Source organism: Protomyctophum bolini (genome assembly GCF_963924005.1).
Source record: "Protomyctophum bolini genome assembly, chromosome: 21".
Lineage (NCBI taxonomy): Eukaryota > Metazoa > Chordata > Actinopteri > Myctophiformes > Myctophidae > Protomyctophum > Protomyctophum bolini.
Window position 1 is genome coordinate 8,572,391 of NC_137882.1, and position 18,225 is coordinate 8,590,615.

At 42.9% G+C, this 18,225-nt stretch overlaps 1 protein-coding gene across 3 annotated transcripts in view; it reads left to right on the forward strand.

The window, feature by feature from the left end:
• The window catches only part of plcd1a (phospholipase C, delta 1a), a 28,422-nt gene that overhangs the window by 582 nt on the left and 9,615 nt on the right, over positions 1-18,225 (forward strand). Inside the window, exons 1-6 of one of the 3 annotated variants that reach the window (XM_080793372.1) lie at positions 1,147-1,182; positions 7,701-7,777; positions 8,956-9,114; positions 16,063-16,291; positions 16,721-16,850; positions 17,405-17,633. In XM_080793372.1, coding sequence (XP_080649498.1) covers positions 7,741-7,777; positions 8,956-9,114; positions 16,063-16,291; positions 16,721-16,850; positions 17,405-17,633 — 784 coding nt within the window. In that variant the 5' untranslated portion in view covers positions 1,147-1,182; positions 7,701-7,740. Of the gene's footprint in view, positions 1-1,009; positions 1,183-7,700; positions 7,778-8,955; positions 9,115-16,062; positions 16,292-16,720; positions 16,851-17,404; positions 17,634-18,225 lie in introns of those variants that run through there. The other 2 variants (XM_080793371.1, XM_080793373.1) reach the window with 2 other exon arrangements.

An 18,225-nucleotide genomic window follows, 5' to 3' on the forward strand; every position in this document is an offset into this window, starting at 1 on the left:
TTGTGTGTGTGTGTGTGTGTGTGTGTGTGCGTGCTGCATCAGTGGCTTGTGGAATCAACATGAACAATAGCCTATGTGTGACGCACGCAGCTGTCAAACTTGACTGCATAGTACTAGTATACTTGACTGCATATTAGTAACAGCATATTCAGCTTTCCTTATTAAAATAATAACAAAACATAGTCTTGACCATGCATTTCGACCTGGCGGAGACAATAATCTTGACCATAGCTTTTCCATATAGTCCATGATCACCTGGAGCTAAATACAATTGTCAACAATAGCTGGTCATTGAAACATCAACATTTCTATTCTACAAGTAGGCTAGGCTATATGATGTTGTTATAATGTAGGCTACTGTAAAAATCTGGGGGGGAATTAGCTCTGGTCCATAGTTCTAATGAATGTAACGGCAAGATGCAACGGCTATAGAGCCATGTGGACCAGAGCAGAGGGGAATCTGCTGCTTACTTTTCAAAGAACAAATCCTAAACTGTAGCAATATAATAGATTATTGATTGTAGTTTCATACATAACCCTCCATGGGGTGGTGCTGTTGCACTTGCAATATCCATTGTTTGTGATGAAGAGACAGCCACACAGGTGCCTGCAGGCAGGTAAATCACATTTTGACCACTGCCTAGCCCTAAGGCAGTGGTCAAAATGTGATTCATCTGTAGGCCTAGCTATTCACTGGTCTACTTACTGCTTGTTTCTTCGGTGAATGTCTATTCTGTTAAATCCAAGCAGTGTTATTGATTATTGACACCAAAACAGTTATGAGTCATCATAACTGCTTATGAGACGACTTTCTTCTTTGGCGTTAAATGAAATCCTTTCACAGTAGCAGCTAGCAGGGTAGGATTAAAGATCTAAAAAACAGTTGTTGGCTGGCCGGGCATGGGGATAATGTTTGCTGCTGCGTGCTGCTGCTTGCATGACCTGGAGAGAGAACTTGGAAGTACTGTCTGTTACCCAAGTAGACACGCCCCACGAGGCGATCGGGAGAAACTACATACATACGAATTGTTCTCCAGAGGGAAAGCGGGCATAGAGACATATTTCTGGCCGGGTATCACGAAATGTCGTGTCTGCATAAGCGTCCCAAGAGGACCAAATCAGAGGAACAGCTATTCCAAGAGCACGTGAGAAAAATTGCGCAGGAGAATGGGAAACGCTTAGGTGAGTTAAGTTAAGTTTCCAGGCAGGCGATCCAGACAGACTATACGTACCTGAGTTTTCTGCACGCACACTTGCGTGCCAGCGTGCGTGCACACTGCACAGACCCTCTGTCTGGCACAGACTGGCTTACTCGCAGATACCGATACCGATGTGCACGAACAACTTCCCAGTTAATCTGAATAACGTTAACTTCTCCCCTATAATGTAGGATCGGTACGCTATGCTACTGTAACTGCACCATGTGTTTTGTGCATTTGGTTGTAAATAGTTGTGCTGCTACCTATGGACTCCTCCATATAGTATGGAGGAGCCTTTGTATTGTAAAAGGCTGCTCATGTTGCCTGGAGCAGTGCATTCTTTGGGCCTGTGAGAACTGTGTAGTTGCCTGACTGACTCACGAGAGAGTGCCATTGAAATGAAAGCTATTTCATTCTTGTAAACAAATTGATCTTTGGTAATAGGACGTGGTGATGATAATCACGTAAACATCTATACACATGATGGAGCGTTTCGTCACGCAATGGTTCATTTGAGTATAGGCCTTTTTAATTAAGCAGAACTTGTTACACACACATACACACACCTGATTTTGAAGCATGTAGCCTTGATATTACACAGTTTAAGTTATAAAATAATAGTATTGACAGAAAATATAAGCTGCAGTCCTTTGTTGGTACTTGGTATAGAGTAGACAGAGTTGCCTATAGCAGTTTTACATTTCTGTTCTTTAAAGTTTAAACAAACTATAGAGCGGTGCCCACACTGCCCGTGGGGCCTCTACAGCGGTGCCCGTTGGGCACTGGCCTACCCAGATATTATGCATTGGAGCCTCTAGAGCGGTGCCCGTTGGGCACTGGCCTACCCAGATATTATGCGTTGGAGCCTCTAGAGCGGTGCCCATTGGGAACTGGCCTACTTTGAACGATGCAAGTTGGAAATGCATGCCCCACCCAGATATGTCCATGTCCCTTTTATGCCCATATATGGAGTTTTTGTCAGGCATGCCCAAATATGGAGTCAGACGTCAGAATGATGTCAGAACAGTTCTTTGTCAGGCATGCCCAAATATGGAGTCTGGCCCGGGCAGAGGCCTTTTGTGGCGGTTCTGGACAACCGCGGGTCCGACCGACTCGACACCCTGTGGGGGTGTGAAACACGTGTGTCGAATTTGAGTTAGTGGGGCGAACGGTTCTCGAGTTACGTGGATTACAGATAGACGTAAGACGTACAGAGACTATATGTTACCCTTTGTTTTGGTTCTCTTGTCCTGATTGTTTTACACACACACACACACACACACACACACACACACACACACACAGTAGTAGCCTGGTGGCTGCAAGCCTTCTTCATGCTCAGGAGTCAGGGGGCTGTATTTTGCGTGTCTTAAGTACCAGGTCTTATTACCTAACTTGAGTAAACTAAAGACCTGGAGGCGTGATCAATGCCATTTGGCTATTCTGAGTGTCCAAAGAGCATTGATCACGCCTCCAGGTCTTTAGTTTACTCAAGTTAGGGAATAACACCTGGTACTTAAGACACGCAAAATCCAGCCCAGGACATCTTTCTACTTATACCAGTTTAGGCTAAAGTATGCATGTTCCCACACGGTGAAGGACTTCTTTTAAGCTCATCTGCGGTGCATGAATTACACATAATGTAATTAACAGAGTCAAACATGGGAGAGAGCTGTCCCTCAGTGCAAATTACTAAATGTGTCAATCTAATTTGTTAGCCACTGGCTCAGAGGCATTCAGTGGCCGTGCTACACAGTAAAACCAGGAGTGTATTTGTACATTAGTCGACACTGCACTACAGTACCTGAGTACACTGCAGGTATCGGCGAGTATGCCTGTCTGTGCCAATGCGATACCACCCCATTTATGATATTTCATTAACAGTAATATTTGTAATGCTTCAGTTGATGCACTATACTGTTTAATACGTTTACAGTACCATTTACAATTTTACATTTCTTTTTACTATAACATGTAGCTGGCATTTAACAATGGCGATAATGTTTGAAAATGTATGACATTTTTTTAACAAGGAAATTGTTTGTTGATTATGATGGATATATGACGATAAATGGTAAATGGTGCATTTATATAGCTTAGTGCTTTTATCCAAAGCGCTTTACATAGATTGTTGTGCATTACATTACATTCACCCAGTCATATACGGCTGCTCTACTGGACACTCTACCCCTGAGCCAGAGCCACCCATACGGCAATAATGTTACAAAAAAATTACGATTATATAATGTAATTTTGACAGGCCTGTAAAATCAACAGGGTGAAGCTCAGAACCTTTTCTCTTCCGTCAATGTCGTTAAAACTGATTACTAAGCATATAAAGAGAGAAACAGGAAATCATCTGCTCCTTTCAAACACATGATGTGATTTGAAGAGGGGTCATGTTCCCAAAACGTTTCCATGGTTGTCATATTATTAACAACAAATAGAAGAGCACACACATCCAAACAATAAAGAAGTACTCCAGGGAATCAAACCGCAAACCTTTTGGTGATACAAAAACGCTCCTCTAACACAGGGGTTTTCAACAGGTGGTCCGTGGACCACTGATGGTCCCTGGAAGTATTGCATGTGGTCCTTGACCTGATGCATTGCCATTTAGTAATGTAGGATCTGTTAAAAATGTCATCCCACTGGTTGAGAAGCAGTGAACTGAATGACCCAGTGACCTATAAGATGGCCGTCCATGTTTGGAGGTCATAGAAAAATGTGGCCAAACTTGAGGAAATTCTTTGCTCAATAGTGAGCCATGACTAGACTGCATATTTACAATACTAGTTCTTATAGAACAGCCCAGAACAAGTCTGGCTGCCCTATTTTGTGCAACCTATAATTTAGCTAGATTAACTTTAGACGTAGATTACCATACAGTTGAACAATAATCCAAGTGACACAAAACCAATGATTTACAAACTTGACCCATGATGTCAGAATGACAGGTTGATTCTAAATCAGGGTGGTGGTCCCTGGTTCACAATCAGTTGAAAACCCCTGCTCTAACCAGTTTAGGCCACCGCTGCCCCAATTACTGAGTAAGAGCCAGCTGGCTCTTAGTCACTAAAGAAAGTAAGTCAAACCGACACACGTGACGTCGTCACATTTTTGGTGGTAACCAACAATCCCATTACCTTTGGAGCATATTCCAGTGCGCGGTCTCTATTTACTGACACATAATATTGCCTTTTCTGTCACATCGTTTTCTGCTTAAGAGCTTAAAGATGACACACTGTTTACTCCTGGTCACAGTGAGGTCAGTGGTTCTCAAACATTTTCATGTCAAGGACCCCCAAAGTAACATGTATTTGGCCACCGACCCCCGTCTGAATCTTTCTACTTTCTCCATGGACCCCTGACCCATGCACTGAGTGCAGGCACCCGGAACCAGTGGCAAGCAATCTGACACTATGACCCCTTTTCAACCAGTTGGGAACCGGTTCAGTTCAGAACCAATTTTTATAGTGCATGAGCCAGACCTCCAAAATTGGAATGTTAGTTATGAATTGAGTGTGCAAAGCCATACCTATATTCAATTGTTTATAGAATCAATATAAGTAAATTAATATATGATATTGATAACCCTTCCACAGTAGTAGCTTTTTCATATTTTAAATTTCTTCCTTTATAATATTATCTTTTCCTAAATGGTGCCTAATTTGCATATTTCAAATTTTAAGATTTGTAATACAATAAATCATTGTCTTTTTGCAAGTAATCAACTGGGGAAGTTTCACGGTGATAACAATTTAATATATGGTTTTGCATACTCAATTCATAATTAACGTTCCAATTTTGGAGCTCTGGCTCATGGACTAAGAACCAAAAAGAACTGAACCGGTTCCCAACCGGTGGAAAAGGGGCCTATGGGAGACAAGAGCCAACCCAGGGCAAAGCCAGGAGAGGCAAGAAGTGCAATAGTGCACCACCTATATGTAGAAGCACTGCGGTGCAAGAGCTAACAACGCTGTAGAGCTCAAGACCCTGATGTTAGATAGATAGGAGTGTGGAAGGCAGCAATTCAGGAGTCCCGAGTTGGTGTTGTTGGCTAGACCACACTCTCACATCCCATGAGAACCACAGAGTTACGTGATGAAGCATTTGCATAGTGACGTGCACGTTACCACGCTGCACGGAGGGAATTCAGGCCCCATACCAAAACCCAGATTTTTGCAGAGGCGGCGGTGAATGCTTTGTTCAGTCCTCCTCCTCGCTGCCGGCCAGAGAAACATAAACAACCTCTGTGAGTCCGTGGCAAGACCTTGTAAAAATGTCTGTAATGTTGTGGCACTGCCCACACCCGTGACATGGTCGGGCATAACAGAAATGTAGTGGACACACTGCACTGGGTACTCTGTTGTTTACAGACTCAAATCTTCTTACTGAGCAGCCCTGCCTAACTTAGTATTGTCACTTGAGTGGCGGAGAGGAAAATATTTAGCGCGACTCCCAAGTGTTTTGTGCTAAATTCACTGGCTAGGTTTTGCTCTGAGACTGAGCCCTGCCCTTGTCTGACTCAAAGTTCCATTCAGCTGTGAACGGAATGCACACACACACACACACACACACACACACACACACACACACACACACACACACACACTTTTTATTATCATGGACACTTGTACAAAACATTAATAATTCTACTCGAGTTGGAAGCATTAAGACCCATTTTAACCCTCAATGGCTTCCTTTCTGAAAAATAACGTCATTGTAAAAAGATTCATGCGTTTAGATATTCTATTTACAATGGGATGCGGACGGGAGCTGGTGCCACTTGGACCCGGACGTAACGTAGCACTACAAAATGACTTAAATACTGAATAGAGATACTGTGTAACTGGTTTGCGGGATTTTTGGACAGAATCTGGAGGAGTAATATCAACGGTGCCGGAGATTAGCTGGTAACAGACGGAAGGATGGACAGACAGACGCACACACACACACACACACACACACACACACGCTGAGGCTTCGTAAACACATCAGACGAACATGATCTGTGCTGTCAGTGTTTCATGGGCAATCAAACACAAGTGTTTAGTCAAACCATGTGACTTCCATTGGAAAAGCATTGGGGCGGCCATGAAACACAGCACAGTTGTTCTTTATGTGTGTACGAAGCCACACACACACACGCGCACACACACACCTGGACGGAGTGCAAAACATACTCTCTCCCCTTGCCTTCGGCCTGGTGGAGACAATAAAAGTAGCTTTATCACAGTATGGGAAGGGCCAGCCGACAGTAAAGTGCCCTTTGAGATCATGGTGACTTCATACAAAGTGGTTGGTGAGATATGAATCATCCTTCCAGCATATGTACTGTATCACACCCTGCTATCGCACCATGATCAAATTGCACCACCTGAATGATAATCCTGTCACCCTGCTACACAGGCTGTGTGGTTCTCAAACCACCGGCAAATTAATGTGTGTGTGGCCGTGGAGTGGACCCCCATCTGGAAATATGTTTGTGGCAGGGGCCCCATACAGGATTTCTGTTAAAATGTTTACAAAATATCTCCATTTTGTAATGTTTTGTAGATCAAGCAGCTCTACAAGCTCACAAGCTACCCCACTCTGAGAACCACTGCTGTACATTATACAGAATATATAAAGCCAAGACAAGAATAACTGCTAAGAATAGCATTTCACCATTCTTCAACCATATATCCACACATCTGATACTCACTATAGAATGGTGCCATTTTATTTTTGGGCCTGCTTCCTCTGTACCTCAGAGATGGGTTGTGCGAGGTAAAAAAAAACGCCTGACGAGTGACGGCCTTCGTCAGGTGTACTGAACAATGCGTAATTAGGCAGGTATATAAATGGAATAGTGGGCAGAGCTCAGCTCACATCAGTCCATGAATGGAGACACCCCAATTCGGAGTTGGAACTGATCACAGATCAGACTGGGATCTGCCCACTATTCCCATTATGCATCTGCCTTTTTACACACTGTTCAGTACACCCCACACCTGACAGAAGGCGTAGGCCAAATTACAGTGTGCGGACCTTCTCTTCCTTTACAGTGTATCCATTTTTGATCGAGCACCGTTGAAATGTTGGGATGTGCGTGCCATGCAGGCGTGCACCTCCTGACCGCTTGAGAATCTACCTATGGGCGATGATGTCACGGGCCGATTGGCAGAGATGTAAAATCTGACCACTGACTGACCAGTGATACCAGTAAAAAATATATATTACAAATTGAGAGCTTGTATGATAATTTGACCCCTTACGTACATTGTATGATCACCAATAATGACAAAAATGCCCAAAAAGATTATTTCGCCATTTCACAATTAAGTGAATTAATTAACTAAATTCCCTTGCAGGCGATTCAGGATCCGGTTTGGCTTTTCATAACACGGATTGAGAAAAGCTATATGGAGAAAAGCTATGTGATTGTATACCTCATCTACTTGGGAGGCATTCAAAATACAGGTTGTCTCTCCTTCTCCCCTCTTATGTGACATACAGTACACAGACCGATGTGTCAGAAAGGCCATAAACATAATGAATGACTCCTCACCTCCTCTTTGATCTCCTGACATCTGGTAAGAGGTTCAGGAGCTGAACCGTTTCTTTTGAAAAATGGTGAAAATAATTTATTTCAGAAAACTGGAGGATTTAATTTTGAGGTCAGGCCCAAATGGCTTTGCCTCTTTTTAATGTGTGTGTCCATGGGAACGAGCCCAGCTGCTGTGTCATCTTTCAGCAGACTGAGTGAAGGAACATGTCTAGTTTATACACATTAACGCATTATGCTGCTACTGTATCCTCTTTGACCACAACAAACGCTGGGTTATCAGAAAATTACTGATCCCGGTCCATCACACAACAAACGGGTTATCAGAGGTTTACTACCCCGGTCCATCGTACAACAAACGGGTTATCAGAGGTTTACTACCCCGGTCCATCGTGTCTGATACACTCTGAGGTTGAAGTCGAACTCCTCACACACCAGCATTGCTTTCGCCAACTACAAATAGTGATACAGGATAAAAGACATCGATAAATCATAATATCGTAATTATACACGGATGACTTATACATCCTTTTGTATAAGTCACGGGGGGGCCACCGGGGGCCCCCACACGGAGTTGCACCACTCAGTTCACACGGGTGTGATTTTTTTGTTGTTGACAAATTGGGCTAGCCAATTTCACATTGAGGCTCCCAGCTGTCCCTAGTACCTATCCTGTGTCCGTCCTGTGGAGTATATACCAAGCATGTGAAAGAAGTGTTCCTCTGTGTCTGGCGGATAATCAAAGAATAGAACGATTATGATCAACGTGCTAAAAAACGGTTAAACAGTTATAACCCATGATGGACGTTTAATAGCAGACTATTGCTCAGTGGGATAGGGATACCTAAGGAAATACTAAAATACTTTATTTTACATGACCTGTTGTGATTTCAACTGTACTCCCCCCGCCTCTACTACAGTAGTCTCCGAACTTTCAACTTAGAAACCGCCATAACTGAGAGTGTGCAAATGGAACCTAGTTCCATTTTGTGCACTCAGAGTTACAGATCTGTAAGGGTATATTTGGAACCCCCAAGGACCCCTGTGGGTCCCTGGACTCTACTTTGAGAACCAGTGCTCTACTGTATCTATTAACCTCTGTCCTCTCTGAGTCTCGAGCAAACACCGGAGGCCCTGTAGAATAGATTAATAAGCCAAGCAACAAGGCCTCCGTTTCACCCGGTTATACTTTGTGTGAACCCTCAGGTCTGGAAGGCGATGCAGATCTCCAGTTTCTGCTGGTGGGTGGGGAGCTGGTCAAGATCCGCACCAACTCCTGGAAGAAGAACCGCTTCTACAAACTGCAGGAGGACTGCAAGACCATGTGGCACGAGTCCCACAAAACCTTCAAGAGCAACCAGACCTGTGAGTGTCACGCACGGTACAGCCAGTCACAGCCAATTCATTTCATTCATTATTTGTCAGTAGCTGACACCCAACTTTGTGTAAACAACTTCACGGCATATTCATATTCCAGATTAGGTAGGTACAGTTCAAGTGTAATAGTGCAAGAAAAGGATGGAGAGGGGAGAGGAAGACCCTACTACTGCATTTTAGCCTTTTAGCTTTGTAATCCTTGTGTCTAGCTTTGTGGCCTCTTGGATGCTTTACGGTTTTCCATTTAAGATGAACTGTCCCCAGAGGGGCCAGCAACAATGGATTCTCTTGCTTCTCAACACACCCCTTAACCTTAACCCCGCCAATAATCAAGAGTTTTTGGGTGGACGTGTAATGGAAACAAAAGCAATTCACAGATAGTGAGGCCAAAGTCAAAGTGGAAAATATCGGCGTGAACTCCAGCTAGCCTTCACACATACATACAGTACACACTAGGGAAGATCTTCCCTATCAGGAGACAGAGCGTTTATCTCCTGCGGGCCGTGGTGCAGCTGTATCCCCACCAAGCCACAAAGGAATGCTGCCACCACTACAGGGGTATATCCTCAATCCAGCAGCAGTTTGTAGAAATGTATTGAACCCATTCAAAACCGGTGTCATTTTAGATTTGTAGCGTTGGCTATTCAAAAACAGCAGATCTACAAGCATGCAACCAACATCTGCTATTTTTTTCTTCTTCTTTTACATACATCTTCTCTTCTGGGGGTGGTGGCCAGCATTTGTAGAATGAGCCTCAGGTCTGAATGGGTTAAAGGTGCTCCGTTTGTCTGTACACAGTAGCTCTATGTACCGATAGCAAGGGTGTCGCTGCAGATAGTGTAGGGGTGCACAACATACAATTAGTAGTCCTTTGTGTGGTTATAATCCACACATGCTTCTCCCGTCACAGCAGCTCACTAAATTCTTGCTGCCATGTTTCCACATTGTTGTACTTCACCGGTTCACCCAGCACAAATTGGGAGTATGTTTTTTGTCATTAGTGATGTTTTCAAACTCTCCTAATGGTGATCTGTCATCTGTGGGAAGTATTCATCTCGCTACAGTGATCTTTGTTGATAGAAAGTAATACTGTAGCTCAGGTTCCACCTTATTGTTTTGTGTGCAGTGGTGGGTGCACAGTGTCTTCTCTAGGGAGGAGGGAGGCAAGACACACTCTGTCACATTATTCTCCCACACACAGCTGTATAGTGGAATGAAAACAGCTGTGGCCTGGCTGTGTGAATAGACATCGGTCAGTGCTGTTGTTTACTGCTGACAGACCTGTTATGTTGGGGTTTGGGATGGGACGGGGTCGGACAGAGGGAGGAAACCAAACAGTGGCGATTTCATTGGCATTTCCTCGATGGAGGTCAGCTTCCCATTTTATTGTCTTCCTGTGGGCTTGAAATCGTGGCTTTCAAGTGCGTCGGCAATGAGGTAGAGTTTAGAGAATAAGGTCTGGCGGCACTTGTTATTTTGCAAACGCAATCTGTTGTGTTCCTACGCTGCCGTGTTTACTTCAGCCAAAGTAACCTAAGCATGCCCTAAAAACCCACTGGCTTGAGACACGCCACGGAATTACACACAGAATATCATCTTTAATTAATGCAAAGTAACCTAAGCATGTCCTAAAAACCCACTGGGTTGACACACGGAACGCACAGAATATCATCTTTAATTAATCCAATCCAAGTATAATTAACCCCACTAGAGGTACTCACTCACTGCACACACAGCATTCAAATCTTTATCAAGAAGACCATGGCGTTTATTATTGGTCTGTTTTTGTTTTCAAGCGCCAGCTGGTGCAGGACATGCTGGACATTCACTTGTATACACACTACACAGACATGGGCGTGCACACACAAACATGAAAGACATGAGTGTGTGAGTGTGCCTATGGGTCACATGAGATAGGCCTTATGTCCCAGACACTGTCCAACTCTCTGTACTGTTGAAGCCACTCACATCTCTAATGACACACACCTCCCTTGTAATTCACTTTTTTGCTTGGGTCAGATTCAAGTCGTTCCGTTTGACCTGTGATTACAGTGATTTATTGTAAGTGGTTTCCACTTACAGTAATGCTATTGGTCATCCTTTAGCTCAGTGGTTCTCAACCTTTTCTGGCCTTGATCCCCCGAAATAATCACATTTATACAACAGGTCGTTTTGAGGAAGCAATCTGGTTGGTTGAAACAGCATTCTAGCCGTGCTAAAAAAAAAACAGTATAGGAATACCTAATCAAAACAAAGAAATCAGCTGCTCTGTTATCCCAGAGACTGGGTTGCTAGGCTAGCGAGTTTCTTGGGACATTTGTGGTCGTAGTGGCTGCTAATCTGTCATTAAATAAATGATATTCTTTTGCGATTATCTTAGTTTTAAGGGTAACTGTTGCATAATTGCAATATTACACAAGGGTGTTCTTTATAATGCATGCGTGCGATGCTGCAGGAACTTGACGAGTTCCGAAAGGCAGCGCAGAAGTGTGCAGAAGTCTGTAATATTGCTTAATTGAACTCCACCCTGACAAGCACTTGTAGGAGTTGAGCCATTACATTTAGTTTGACTTGGTTCCACAGATCCAATCTACAAGCTCACAACGAATCACTTTGTGAGGCATTGTGAGCTTGATCAGCTTTTTTCACAATGGTCTCTTTTCTTTTTTACGTTAAACGTCCTTAAATTGTCACTTTACTGTCATCTGGGGACCCCCAAAAAATCATGTGGGGATCCCCCCGACCCACATGTTGAGAACCACTGCTTCAGCTAAGCCCTATTTTATATTTCATCGTACGTTGGGTCCATTGGAACACAAAAGATTGTGGACAACTGGACATGGAAGGGTTCCGCATGGCAGTTACATTACTGTTGTCTGATGTAGACAAGATTGAAGCACACATACCGTATGCAAACAGGTGTAAGTGAAAAGATAATTAGGTGGTTTTATCCCACATTTCTTTGTTGAATTCCTAAAGTAAACATGGAGTCTATTGTGTGTGTGTGTGAGACTATGTCGTGGAATGTATTTGAAGCTCTGTTGTCATGTTATTACTTATGATATTGTGACTTGCATTAAAGTCTGATATGGTTTTCCGACTGGTATAATTATGCCGTTTGTCGTCTTGGATCCGTCAAAGGCAGATTTCTACATTCTGACAATATAGTTTATAGTCTGTTTAATAGGCCTACTTACCTATAACCGCTTGTTATTAAAGCATCTGGGCCATTTTAGATTTTAGCGTTAATTATAGCTATTCAAAATGCCATCTTCTACATCTGCTATTTTTGCAAAATCTTGAAAGCGTGAGAACTACTGATTTAGAAGGTATTTGTAGAATCGGCCTCAGGGTTAAATTGAAGACATTATCTGCACTTCAAAGGTTCCAGCAGTACACAATTTTGATTATATCATAGCACGTTTCATTGATTGAATATTTATAATTGTTTGCAATTAGTACAGAGGTACGATTTACAATGATTGTTAAAAAGGATAACACAAAAAGCCCTAGGGGTCTCGTGTGCATTGTGGTCCTGTGTATTTGAAGTTCATGCTACGATAGCTCCGGAGTCAAAGGTTAAGCCAAAGGGTTCCACATGTGCAAACACGTTGATTTAACCCCCTATTCCACTGCTCCTGCTAGAAAATCTCATTGTCAGTGTTAATTATTGAGAGTGGTTTGAGAATCAGTCGGGTGAAGTTTGTCAGGCCAACATAATGCTCTCTTTGTGCAAAGAAGTTGATCTGGAATTTCAGCAATGCCAGCGTGACACACATGACATGACATGACTTGGACACTGCGGCCGGACCATCTCTTGACTGCAGATTGGAATACTCTCGAGACCGCAACAAAATTCTCAGTCCCTCCAATGGTTTGTTTACTTCCAATATGTGCACGTACAGTGTACACACACAAAACTAATGCCTCCCTTCTGACTGGTTGCTTCCGAGGCATTTGTTCAACCAGCAGTCAGCTGAATCGACATGACTTAGCCATGGTTGTGTACCCCCCCCCCCCCCCCACCCCACATCAGTGCTTTGAAGACAGAGGTCCAGCCAATTTACCCTGTCAACTTACAATTTAGTATTTAGCAGTGGGTGGAAAATGTTCACACTTTCTTTTTTAAATTAAAATCTTTTGAAAATAATGCAACGCATTGTGAGCTTGTAGATTGACTCTTTTCAAATGGCCAAAATGTAGGGCTGAAGTGGTTAACCCATTCTGACCGGGCACCCATTTTGGTGTTAGCATCATGTTATGCTTTACCTATTGAAAAATAGCAGATCTACAAGCTCATATCGCGCCACCGAGTGGCGCGATACGAGCTTGTAGGTCTGCTATTTTTGAAAAATTCGAAGAACGACTGACATTTTTAGAATCTGATCTCAGGTCAGAATGGGTTCATCAGACCAGTGTGTGTCCAGTGGAAACCTCGTATGAATCTGATCTCAGGTCAGAATGGGTTAATAGTGTAATAATAATGAAAATCTACAAAGTAACTACTAACTAAACTACTTCAAATAATTGTAGTGGAGTAAAAGTATAATATTTGCCTCTGAGATGTATAGTGGAGTGGAAGTAAAAGTACATAAAAATGTAAACACTCCAGTAAAGCTTTTCCCTTTTGAGGGGCGCTAGCCCTCCGAAGCACATCTTTGTGTGTACAGTATGTGTGTCTGTCCGTTAGCACGGAGTCCATTACTTTGATTGGCTGAGCATGGAATGTGATGTATGATGAGAGCGCCCCTCACTTCACGAGTGTCGATTTTCTTTTTTACTTTCTTTAACCAATATATATACCGGTATATATATATATATTAGACAAAAAAGGGACTCCTGCACATCCAAAAAGACCCGTAGGAGGTGCAAGTCTAGTTAGCAGGCATAGACATAAAAAAAGAGAAAAACCTTCCAAGGAAGGGACTGCACACTCCAGGGAACAGAGACGGACAACTTACTGCATCAAACTTATTTATTAGCACGACGCGTTTCGCCGTGAGCTTCGTCAGGTGCCATCATAGCACCTGACGAAGCTCACGGCGAAACGCCTCTGTTCCCTGGAGTGTGCAGTCCCTTCCTTGGAAGGTTTTTCTCTTTTTTGATGTATGTGCAAACACGTGCAAACATATATATATATATATATATATATATATGTAGATGATGATTTCCTTTTTGAGGGGACCCTCCTATGTCCAGCTTTGTGCCTCTGTGTGTACCAAATTTGAGATTATTTGATTGGCTGAGCATGGAATTTGATGTATTATGATGTATGCCAATAAGAACGCCCCTCACTTCACACAAGTGTGATTGTTTTCATAGAAGTGTTTATTTGTACGTCTTTAAATGTTCTGATGAATTGAAAATGGAGGACCCTGATTTAAACAAGGCTTAGTACTTTTCTGGTTTCATCCTTGTAGCAGTTTTTGTATTGACTTTCGTTTGAAATGTAGTCCAGTCTAAATACTTTGAATACAATCTTCAAAGGAAAAATACCTCAAAGTTGTACTTAAGTACAGTACTTGAGTAAATGTACGTAGTTACTTTACACCACTGGTATTTAGCAGACGCAGCATGACTTATCACAGAGCGCAGGCTGTCCCTAGATAGTCTGAGGCAGTCTGACAACAACTCATGGTCATAGTAGAACATGACTCTCCACTGCAGGCGCGGCAAAAGGGTGTGTGTCTGAAAAACACTGTGGCTGTAACCTAAGCACAGTGTATGGCCTCCGAGCTAAGCCTGTAGTCTTTAGCCTGTAGAGTTTGTTGCCATTGACCGTGGTTACATCACCAATGGGTGGGCATTCTCTTCCGTACATTAAGCTGCTCAACAATAGAGCTGGCCCCCAAAAGCATGTTGTGTGGGGCCTGTGTGCGCACTGAAGTCCTGTTTGTTGATGTTGTCTTTTAAATGAGTGTATGATAGTGTGTGAGTGGGTCGGGTTGTCTGATGATACGCAAAGTTGTGTAAGTGAAAATAAGGTCTAGAAATTGGCGACTTATATGAGGCAAGATAATCAAAGCTGGCCTAGACTGCATCAAAGTATTGCAGTAACCAGATCTCCATGGAATGTGTGTGGTTTGCCAGTATTCAGCAGACAACAACAAAATGGCAGAGAGATTATATCTTTGCAGTCCTTAAGGGGCTCTCGAGGTTTCATACTTTAACGTGACACTCATGTTTTTGTTCCATCCGACTGTTACACTTACAAATCTGTTCCATGGCAGTGAAAAGTGGTCACTGGTCACATGTTCAGTTCTGTCTTTGATATGTCAGCTAAAGTGTGGTGGCGACAAAATAGGAAAATGAATAATAAAACTACTACAAACCTTATTATCAAACAAGGTTATGCTGATCAAAGAGTGTACTCAATGAGTCTCTGAAAGCCACATGTTTTGAGTTGCCCTTCAGAGACCCACACTAACTGAAAGTCTGCCACTGAACAAGAGCATGGTAAAATATGGTATCTGGGTCCCTCACAGATGAACAAGCTACCCACAAAGACACAGACTTCCTGTAGATAAGATAGAAAAGTCTGGGAGTCCCCTGGCAATCATACTGGTGCCAATAGATTGGCTAATGTAGCATACCTTAGTCCTTTTCCAGGGCCCAACTGCTGGTGGAATTGTAAGGTGTACTTTATTATTGCCCAATTGTACAAACATGTTGAAGGCTGTGGCCAACTGTTCTATATGGTTTAAATGCTTTTATCTAACTTTTATATTTTACCAGTACTTGTGGCATAAACATCACCACCTGAGAATAATTTGTCTCGACTCCCGTTTATTTGCCTCGTCAATTATTGATTGATCCAGAATCCCACAACAGCATCTTTGAAGCCTAATGTTACATGATACAATCAATTATAGCACTTGATGATCCTTGAAAACCAGAATTCAGAGACGACATTAACCTTGGAGTCTCTCCCACCAGTTTCCATCGATGACATCGACTCGGTGCGCAAAGGCCGTCAGTCCGAAGGCCTCCAGAAGTACACAGAGTCCAGTGTGGAGGATCGCTGCTTCTCCATCATCTTTAAGGGCCGCAAGAAGAACCTGGACCTGTTGGCGGCCACCGGCGAGGAGGCAAAGCAGTGGGTGAATGGCCTGGAGAAGATCATAGTTAACCTGCGCAACCTCAACCACCAACAGAAGAGCGAGCAGTATCCTTAACCGCACAGATGCATGAGAAAAATGTAATGCATGCATGCAGAAAACTTCCATTCACAGCAACACTGTGCTTCCTTGTAAAACACTGGCAGAAGGTAATCAATCCATGGGGGGCCTCTGTGATGCCTTCGTTCAATATGAAGATGTGTCGCTGTGAGGGCATCTCTAGTACATACTGTACTAACTATGTTAACATGCACACTCCAGGAAATATTCCAAACAGCATTTCTGAGAGAACACATACTGTAAGTGTACAACTCTTAAGATCTCAAATCATCAGTTTGTCATTACTATATGTTAGGCCCGTTATTGTTTTGTCAAATCTAATGAAAACCGGCTACTGCTATAAAGCAGGACTGGGTTTACATGTATGAATTGAGCAGGAAGTAGCATAGCGGCAAATCCTTACATGGTAATGTCAGCTGGATCTTCAACTGCATGCGGAAAGCGGACAAGAATGAGGACAACAAGATGACGCTGAAGGAGCTGAAGCATTTCTTGCGACAGATTAACGTTGAGGTGGCCGACACCTATGCTGAGGAGCTTTTTGCTGTGAGTCTGTCTTTACTCATCACCGACAGAATATTTCATCATGACGCAATTCAGAATCACAGTCAGAATCTGGTTTATTTGTCACACCACAGCTTTACAGGGTGTACATCAATCAGTGGGTGACATCTTTTTAGTTGTTACGCAAGCTCCATTTCATCATCTTCCAGGAAAAGAATGGGAAAAGGGAAAATATCTATTCTACATACACATAGTATAATCAGCAGCAGGTGTGGACATGAGGCCGTTAGACATAAGGTGCAAAAGACATGCCAACACATCGGTAGGTCCACATAGCAGAACGTAGGCCTATGGACATGAGGTTAGGTGCAAAAAGGTAGCAGCACAATGGCAGATCCACATACAGTGAAAACTTCACAGGTAGCAGATCAATCCACATGGTAGATCCACAAAGGAAAAGTAGTTCTCATTGGGGAACCATCTACACACCAAAGGAAGGTGTTCCATAAAGACGATCATCATCCCAATGCTCAGTTCATAATCCCAACTATTGATCGATTTTGATTGACTGTCTCGCAAATTATCACCTCCCATAGAAATGTGACACGTCCCACTCCGGCGCCTTGGAAGGCTCCGAGATCAAGCACTTCTACGACCTGCTGACCTACCGGGAGGAGATAGACGTGATCTACGGGAAGTACGCTCAGACGGAGGGTCAGATGAGCACCAGGGACCTGCTCAACTTCTTGCTCAACGAGCAGAGAGAGCCTCTGAACGTGGAAGATGCCGTCAGGCTGATTGACACGTACGAGATGGATGAAACGGGTAGGACATCTTGGGAGTGTATAGAGTATGTAGATGCTGTCCTGTGGCTTCAGCGTACTTATTGTCGCTGTAAGTTTGTACAGTATGTGCAAAACGGCTTTTCCGGAAATGGAAAAAAAGTAACCTGTGTTCCAATTGATTCATTGTAGTTATTAACGAGTCACAAGCTCTTCTTAATACTTTTCATTGGTTCAACGATACACAGACACACTTAACCACTTTTACGTTAATGTAAACAAATAACGCAAAAATAGTGCACAAGCTTTGCAACCTTTTTGTGACACTGCATTATGTCAAATTAAGGCATTAATTTACAGGTGAAACAAAAAGTTTAAATGCAGAGATACAAGATAAAAAGTCATGCTCTGCATAGCCATTGAAATGAATATTTCTTTCTTGCCCTTTGTTTTTTTAACTTCAGCTATTTGTCTTCCCATTTGCATTTGTATGCTCTGTATTTAATGCTTTTTGTGTTTAAACTGTGTTGTTTTGTTGGTTATCATTTTCATGTCGTGCAGCACTTTGGTCAGCCTTTGGTTGTTTTTTGAAATCTGCTTTATAATTAAAATGTCCAATATCCCTTCTTTACACC